Below are 9,535 nucleotides of genomic sequence, written 5' to 3'. Positions count from 1 at the left end.
TTACTAAGGGACGCGGTGGCGCTGCGGGTTAAACCGCTGAGCTGCCGATCGGAAGGTCAGCGGTTCGAAACCGCGCGGCGGGGTGAGCTCCCGTTGCTCGTCCCAGCTCCTGCTCACCTAGCAGTTCGAAAACATGCAAATGTGAGTAGATCAATAGGTACCGCTTCGGCGGGAAGGTAACGGCGTTCCGAGTCGTCATGCTGGCCACATGACCCGGAAGTGTCTATGACAACGCCGGCTCCAAGGCTTAGAAACGGAGATGAGCACCGCCCCCTAGAGTTGGATTCGACTGGACTTTACATCAAGGGAAACCTTTACCTTTACCTATTCTGTTACTAAACATAGGGAACTAAATGAAGAGAACATAGAAAGCAAAGCCTTTGGACTCAAACACTGAAATTCATTTTAATAAAAACAATTCTGAAGAGTCACTTTAAAAAACAGGTTGTTGAAAAATATAGGCAATCAATTCTTCAGATGGATGCCAGTCTTCACGATTCAAGTTGACATGGGCTGTTGTTTACTGAAGACAAAAGCAGCAGGTCAACAGCTTGGCCAGCAAGAAGGAAGTGATCCCATATGACTTGTCAATATTGTGAAATTCTCTGATTGGCTGCCCAGACTTTCAAAAAACAAAGTCACATTTGGCCAGACCAAAGCAATTACATAGCAAATGGTTACAGTTTTGTTCCAGCAACAAGTTCATGAACAATTTTACAGGGAATGTCACTTAATTTGACTAATTTACAATTTGTATCTTATTAAAGGCTAGGATTCTTTAAATATACCACATGCACACTTGAACATGCAGACATATTCAGTTGATCCTACCAAAACAAAAAAAGGGACCATTGAGTCACCATTTTAAAGATAAAATTCACCTTCTCCTAGGACATTATTCAAAAAGGTGTCTCTGGGCCATTGAAAATGCATATAAACCCTTTCAAGAGTCCTTCCTTTTTTCAGGAAATCTTTGTGCCTGTTTGTAATCCAAATAAACACTGAAGCAGGACCATAAAATAAATCTCATTAATATAATCAAAATTAGCACAATCATCAAAAGGTCTGATTCCATGTTTAAGCTAGAATGAAGAAGCCACTGGGGCTGGGGCTGGGGCTGGAGAGATGTACTGTTTTTAACACTATCACTATTTCTGGTGATCTAATTATATAATGTTGTCGGATTTGGTGCTGTATGACAAACTGAGCTGTTCCTATAAATGTTCCATTCCAAGTGATCTCACTGCATGTGAGAGAAGAGTCCAGCTGACAGATTTGGAACATGTAATACACTATTTAGTCAAGAGGCCCCATGGACCATTCATAAAGAATTAACAACTCTTATATTGACAATAACAGTATTGTCAGAAGATCTTTGGAAGGGGAAAAATAGGGGGGCTCCATAAACACTCACTCGCTCTCTCTCTGAAGTTGGATTTTTTTTTCAGCTCTTTTTTCCCCCAGTGCTGATGTAATCTCCAAACATCTCCAAAAGCAGCTGCTTAGCGAAACCAGGCACCTTCTCCCTAGTCCTTTTCAGAAGCACACGCGGCACTTTCCAGCCCCCTCAAGACAATCACAGCCTTTCTTTGGCCAATTAGCTATCACTTCAAGAGTCCCCCCACACTGTCCAATGGGCTCATAAGAATGGTCTTTGCAGGAAACGACACTGGAGGGCTTTTTTTTTTCCTTTTTCCTTTCCTAGACAAATTAAAAAGGGAAAGAGGGAGGGAGAAAAAGGGGGAAGCAAATCAGAGCACAGAAACTTCCCAAAATGCATTGGTCAACAATTAGCACATTGCCCCATGCAAGAGGAACACACACACACACCTCCATGTCAACCTCAAATCTTGGAAAGAAAAAATTTCACTTTCTCTTGAGGAGAAAGTCTGTCTGGGGCACTAAGTTAAAGCAAGTTTGAGAGAAAAGATTTATAAAAACTGTTCAAAAGAATATATTTTTGGAAGAATACATTCTTAAAGAGGATTGATTTTGCCCATTTTTGATTGGCATAAAAACTGATACAAACCTGCATAAATTGTAAAGGAAATATAAATGAAATTAAACAGATTACTTTGAGATAAAGCAACATACTGAGGCAAAGACAGATTGGAGTGGTACAGACCTGTTATGATGGGAGATGTCATAGCCATTTCACCAATTTTGTGTTTGCTTTTTATTTTTTGTTGCCTAATGTTTTTAATTTCTTTTTAACCACCACTAGCAAGTGGGAGCTATATAAATTGATATCATCATCATCAGATGCTTAAGCTGGTTTACTGTGGTATCTCAACCCCCCTGTTGCTTGTTGCCCTTGAGTCATAGGAGCAACTTATGTACATATTAACACACCCATTTCCTAGTTTGGCAGTGAAAGTGAGTCACAGCACAAATATTCACAGTGGGGTCTGTGTCACATCAAGTAATACCATACATGTCAGGTATTGTCAGGGCCACCAAGAAACGAGCTGACAGACCTCAGTGTAGAACAGAAGCTGCTGGTTGGGGTATTTCTCCCAAAGAAAAACTGTTATTCCAGCAAATACTCTGCAAACGGTTAAGGCCACGGGATGCTGGTACTGCCTGGTGTTTCAGTGACTTCACCCCCTGCGGGACACTGGTAACAGCCCATTTTGTAGCATCCTTTGTCTGTATGGCTAAGAGTTAGGAGAAGTTTTGAGAAGTGAATCTCCAAGTCAGAGACTAGGAGGGCTATGATCTCACACCAAGGTAGTGCAGAGACAAGCACTAAGCTTTCTCTTTAAATGGGAAGAACAAGTGGTTTTTCAGGCTCCAAGGCATCCCCAGAGTGATTCTGAGCTTCTAAGTCAGGAGATAAGACTACATCTCACCAAGTGAGGTCAAGTCAGCCTAGGTGTCTATTTCACAAGTGCAGACAACAGCTATGGGGAGAAACTTTGTTGCCAATATTCCCCAGACCTGAGAAGAGGTAAGGAAATTGTCACCTTCACTATCATTTCATTAAGCCTCCTGATTGAATTGCCTTTCTGAGAATGCAGGAGGTTATAATCACTATGAATATTCGAGAAACCAATATAAAAATATTTGAAATAAATAAATCCTACTTATGGATGCTTACAGTTTAGACTCACTTTTCTACAATCAAATATTAAATGATATAACACAAAAATTCAACCAAACCAATAAAGAGTTTTATGGAAGGTTAAATTTCTTGTGGGTTGATCTGGTGCTAGTTGTACTATGCTTTTTATATCTAGATGCCCAAACCTGGGACGAGAAACTTTCCTAGGCACAATTGACACTTAAGAGGTAATAAAAATCAGGTAACCATTGTGACAACCCATCAACTATGCAAGGATCTCTCTTGTGGAATCAGGAATGTGTGTGTGTGCGTATACATACATGTATATGTGTATAAGTACATATACAGTACAGTACAACTAGTATCATATACTGTATACACATATTTATGCTCACCTCATTTATCCAAGGGATGAGACATTCCTGGGTCTGATTCCGTTCCCTTTAGAAGGGAGAACATGGGTGGCCAGTAGGCCTTTTGTAGTTGTTCCATAACATATCAGTAGCTGCAGGTACTGCCAAAACAGATCTCTTGCAGAAAGCCATCATTCTGTATCTCTGTCACACTCAGTTTTATTCAAACTATAAATCTGTTGCTCTTTTCATACCTAGAAACTATATGCCTTCTCAGCTTCCAAGGGGATGTATGACTCAACCTCAAACTCAAAGCAACTAACACAGTTGTACCATTCCTAGATTTCTGTATGGTTCTAATACCATACATTATTTTCTTTATTTTTTATTATCTTTAATATTCAAGTTGATTTTCATTCCATATATCTCACATACTAACTATATAGTGCTTTGCCAATGTGGGATAAGAATTTTAGCTCCATTTTTAATTTAAGCAGTACATAAACTGAGATATGCCCATTTTGACATCAGCAGCAGCTCCATGTTTTACATCATTATCCTAATCCATCAAAGCAAACCTGGGCATATTGCTATTTGGATGCACTTCCTCATCTGGATGAAAACTGTGTGAACTCTCTGATGCTTATTCAAGTCCAAATGACATAGTTTGGCTTGCATCTTTTAATGAAAATGGATTTGAATGTTTCTCCTTTGTGGGCCACCAGTAATGTTGTATCTATTGTGTCCATAACAGTAATATCTGCATAATATTAATTTCATCATAGCTTCTCGGCTAATTTATTTGTTTGTTTATTTGTTTGTTTGATTTCTATCTTGCCTTTTTTCCAGAATCTTAAAGAGGCATGACTAGCATTCCATGTGAGGTAGATTGGACTAACAGAGTGTGATTAACCCAAGTTACCCAGTAAGTTTCAGTGATGTACGATTGACATGAACCTGGGTCTCCCTGGTCCAAGTCCAATTATTTAATGACATTGTTAATCTCTCTAAAAGACTTTAAAAATTACAATGACATATTTGGTAATCTTAAATTTGTAAAAGAAAAACTGGGAAGAGAAAAATACTGCTATTTTGTTTAGTATCATTTGCAAAATCTTCCATTCCTTAAACCATGGTGCAGTATGCAAGAAAAAAATCTATCTACTATTTCTATATTAATATCACTATATATACATGTAAGCCATTAATCCATAATCTACCATTTACTTCACTATTCATAAAACGTTTCCATCCTTTTCAAAATATATGTAAAGCCTAGTAAACAGTAGAAACTATCTAACGTTTTTTTTCAATTTTTTTTAGAAATGAGTAGCCAGATAAATACTGAACTGAAAAAAATATAATTACAGAAAAATATTGAAAGAATAAGAAAATTGGATATTTAACTTACTTTATATTCAGAGAAAGTGGAAAAGAGAGCAAGAGAGAGCAAGCAAGTTTCTTTGCTCAAATATAGGAGCTCAACGTTTTATTATACAGATCCTTAAAAAACTAGATGACCAATATTTATCCCTTAGCATGACCATTTATCAGGATGGAAAGGTAAAGGCATTTCATTTCAGAATATTTACATAAAGTCGCACAATTCCCTGTACAGTGAAGTGAAAACAAGATAGCCTTTTAAATGACTCCTGTAAAAGCCAAATTAAGGATTTTTATCTGTAAAGGACAAAACGAGAAATGTTGACAAAGTCAACAATTGTTTCAAGCCTTGGTGATTATGCATCCACCAAGTTCTTTCAATGTTACATTGTGCTGGAAGGACACAGAGCACGTGCTTTCTATTTAGGTGCAACAAATAAGAATGATTGCAAAGGTACAGGGAGAACAATCATGTTGACACAAATTAAAAGAAAGACTATCAAAGTTGCTTTTCCAAATTCAGAAGAAAAAAAAAAATTAAGACATTTTTACTTTTTATCCAATTCTATATTGCATTACTTGATACTGCCAGGAATGTTTTTCACTTATTATTTGTGGAAACAAAGCCTATGACAAAATAACTCACTGAGCTTTTGCAATGGTGCAATTCAAGGTATGGTCAGTTGCACAAGGAACACAGAATTGTTATGAAAAGAAAAGTCCACAGTGGTCTTGTTCACATGACAACACTTAGTGTAATGGTATGTGGGAATGACCTTGGGAGACAGAAGGGAGAGCCACAGACTGAACAACCAGGGTGTAAAAGCTATTTCAGCCCACAGTGGGAGGGAGGGTGTGGGAAACATTTCAGAAGGGACCCTCTCTAGTTTTCTGGGAAGTAAAAGGAAAGGAGGGGAGAAATACTTTCAGTCTTGCAAGAGTCTGTTAATGTAACCTTACAATAAAGACAGAGCTAGTACTCCTGATTGTGCTTCTTGTCTAAACTACCTCGTAGGGGTACACTTAGATGGGTCAAGAGGGGGGTAAGTGTATTGTACAAGCAAATAAAACCAGGAAAGTCAGAATAAAATTAACTCTATCCCAAACATCCCAAGGGTTATTTGGAGCTAAACTAATTCCACCAGTCATTAACCACATAGGGGAAAGCAAGGGGTGAGGGTTAATACACTTCCCCAATTTATTTATTTATTTATTTTATAAATTTATTCACCGCCCATCTCTCCCCAACAGGGGGACTCTGGGCGGCTTACAATAAAAAAATTCATCTACAGTTAAAGCAACTCTGATCATAATCCATAATCCGTTACAGATTATTTGCTTATTTTTCTTGTATTCTGTGGACAGTGCTGGCCCCCAGACAACTGTGTCTTCCCAACCTCTGTTGCAGCATCTGGAACAACCTCAAAACTAGCTTCTCTTTCTTGCACTGGGATATTGGTGACCATGGACTGCTGACACATGGGAATAAATGTTTAACTTGGAAAGGGAGGAAGTAGCTGACTCAGTCAACCATGTTGTGTGAATATAGCCAGTATGTCTGGAATTAAAACTCCCATAAGGAAAGGGTCACAAGATGTCAAGGGATATAAGGAAGCTAAGGTATAGGCAACCTAGAAGAAAAATCTCAAGGCAACATAGTTTGCTTGAAAGAAAGGGAAGGCCAAGGATAAAAACAAGAAGGGCCTAATCAAAAGGAAGATTCCAGAGGAATTTCATAATATTTGAAGTAGGCACACTCTATGCTATACTACCTGTATAAGATAAGGAAAGTGAAACAAAGAGGGCTGCCCAATTAATACAATCTAATGCAAATAGTGGCTATGTTGAAATTCTAGAGACTATTCTTTACTAGGATTTTTTCCAGTTATGATTTACATTTCTACTGCCACTAAAAATTGCACTTAAAAGATCTGTTTGAACTAATTAGCCATTATCCCTCTTTCAAATCCTTCAGAATGGACCAACAAATGCTAATACAATGGCTTGGTGCTATATAAGAATGATCTAAAAGCAAGCGTTAATCATAGTAGGCTGCAGTAGGACTAAGTTAGGTTCATTTCTGCTTATATAAATGTGGGGTATAAATTTAATAAAATTAAAATGTAGCTTTCACTAAGAAGGCTTCAGCATCTGTTTTCATTATGAGAGATTCTTTGGCCCTCAGCTCAAGGAGGCAGATGAGGAAATGCTTCCACTGCTAAGAAAACACACTGGCATACAGCTGTTCAACAACAGGGAAGTGTATAATAGAAGCAGGGAAGAGTCGGGTAATTTTAAATTTTAAAATTTAATTTATTGTATTATTTCAGAATTATTTCAGATAGATATGGTAATCTCCTCACTTTTGTGGGTGTATCATACTTCAGAATCAAAAGATACAGCTCAAGATATGTTAGTGCCCCTTCACCATGATTTCTGTTAATCAAATTCAATATTGATTTGATAATATATTATGCAGTATGTTCTAATTCTAGTAACACTGATGATGATGATGATGATGATGATGATGATGATGATGATGTTTTCTGTGAGAGTTGGGGAGACAGAAAATTCTTTATAGCTCAGTACTGAAGAGTATGGATTCTTAGCTCAAATTTTATTTTAGCCAGCAACACAGTAGGTCACGATAGATAAAACTACAATAATCTAGTCTCCAGGTTAAGCTGCATATTAAACAAAGATGATTATATCTTATTCCAACAACTTCCTCAAAGACTTCAAGTTTCAGAAGTGGAACAATCGGTAAAAAGAAGCTTAACATTTTCCCTCAAAGCCATTATTATGTTCCAAATTACTGATTCAGCAGCTTTTTTGCCCCCTTTTTTGCACTCGATAGTGAAAAGCAAGGAGAAAGAAAGATCTTGCACACTGTCTTCTCCATTTCAAGACTCTGCCCCCTCTTTGGTGGAGCCTCAAAAATGATTTGGTAACCTTTTATAGACTGATAAGCAACTATAATTTTTTTACAGAAATCTTCAGAATCTATTGTTTGTTTGTTTGTTTGTCTGTTTTGAGCAGGGCACAAAATGCCTCTGGAATCTATGATGATAAGTTCACTGTAATGAGGGCAGCCAAATTTTTGTGAGATTTCTATTTCGCAGGGCTGGGCTAATTGTTTTGCGAAGGCATCACACAAGTAGCCCTCATTATCCCTTTCATTGAATTGATTGAACTAGGAGAGTGGCTGCTATTTCACACTGGAACATCCCAACTCTGTTTGTGAAAAAAAATGTAACAAGCACTAAAGCTGGTGTTAATTATTCGGTCAAACTCCCTTTATACAGTATATCAGTAGGAACCATAGGAAGCTCTGATACCATACAGCAGCAAAGGCAGGCAAAAATTCAGGAACCAGAAAGGGGCAAATACTTTTTTACAGAACTTCAGGGCATTCTGGGAAAGAAAAATGAGAGATGGTAGGAGACAGAGTAATAAAAAGAAAATGTGTGTGTGTGTGTTCACACTACAGGCATGCAGGGATGCAGATTGGAAGCAGGTAACCCGCTAAGGGGCCAGGCTAAGTATCTATGTTGCATCTATCAGTGGCCCCTTAAAGGAACTTTAACCTTTTGTTGAATTCACACGATAGCCATGTATGCTCAGGAAAATAAGCTCTTGATTTAAGATTACGTTAAAGAAGCAGCAGCACAACAAAGGTATCCAGATTGGATCCAAAGCATCTTTGCCCTCTTAGGTCCATTTACACTGAAATTGGGGAAATATTCCCTTTTCATAATATGTAAATGTACCTATCACATGAAGGGAGAGAGTCACTAGTCTGTAACTTCCAGACAGCCTGCTCCCAGCAATTGCTGATATTTTTTTTCTGTTAATAGATGTCGTATTTTTAATATTACACTTCACATGGAAAGGAAAGCAGAAGGAAAGAAACCGTTTCAATTACATTGCTGGTCTCCATCAAGAGATGGAAAATAATACAGAACTTTGCTTTGTGAGATCAAGTTGCTAACTAGAAACACTGTCAAAGAACAAGAAGTCTCCTCTCTTGATTTGGGGGGAAAGAGTATGTCTGAATGATTTTTCTCTGTTTTCTTTGAAAACAGTCAAAATCAATCATCTAGATGAAACTGAACTGTACTCTATCACTTTACAGGCAAAAGCAACTTTCTGGGGGTAGGTAATTAAGGTATTTGACAATTTAAAGACAATGGTTTTGTTTGGTTTGGTTTTTCCCTATGAGCCTAGTCCATACCCACTGTTCTTCATGATGACCTTCAGACTTATGAACAGCATATGAACAGGATCATCTTTCATTGATTGGGGAGACTGAAGTGGTTAGTTTACAGCAAGATTATGTTTTTGGATTGCAAAGAAGCCAAGGCAAGCCTTTTGAAAAATCTCTGACTATTAGACATGTTATTTTTAGAAGAAAACTGCAAGGAGAGTTCTATGCTTTTAGGCACTTAGGTGATTTTTACCAAAAAAAAAAAAAAAACATAAACGAGGGAAGTGATCATCAGGCCAAAATCTTAGCACAGATACCAACATGCTATACGCATACCAAGCAAGAATTATTTGGAGAAAATGAGGGGACTTAACAGTAGAGAGAAAAACACCGATTAAAGAAACACCCAGAAGGAAAATTCAATTACTAACTCTTTGTGCTTCCTCCTTCCTATTTCTTAACCAAGCTGGGTGAGGCACGATCCTGCTGAAGGCTTATGGAGGAAGAGTGATCACATGGATTCATTCA

General features: G+C 37.8%; 1 protein-coding gene across 1 annotated transcript; it reads right to left on the bottom strand.

Annotated features, from left to right (window-relative positions):
* Nucleotides 1-399: 399 nt before the first annotated feature.
* SMIM38 (small integral membrane protein 38) lies at nucleotides 400-2,213 on the bottom strand. The gene has a single exon (XM_063293166.1). It carries the CDS (start codon nucleotides 1,073-1,075, stop codon nucleotides 944-946), a length of 132 nt encoding a protein of 43 aa, XP_063149236.1. The 5' UTR covers nucleotides 1,076-2,213; the 3' UTR covers nucleotides 400-943.
* Between the last annotated feature and the right edge of the window lie 7,322 nt (nucleotides 2,214-9,535).

This window comes from Candoia aspera, chromosome 1 (assembly GCF_035149785.1).
Source record: "Candoia aspera isolate rCanAsp1 chromosome 1, rCanAsp1.hap2, whole genome shotgun sequence".
Classification (NCBI taxonomy): Eukaryota; Metazoa; Chordata; class Lepidosauria; order Squamata; family Boidae; genus Candoia; species Candoia aspera.
Note: the sequence above shows the minus strand (reverse complement) of the source record. Positions and strands in the feature narration are given on the sequence as shown.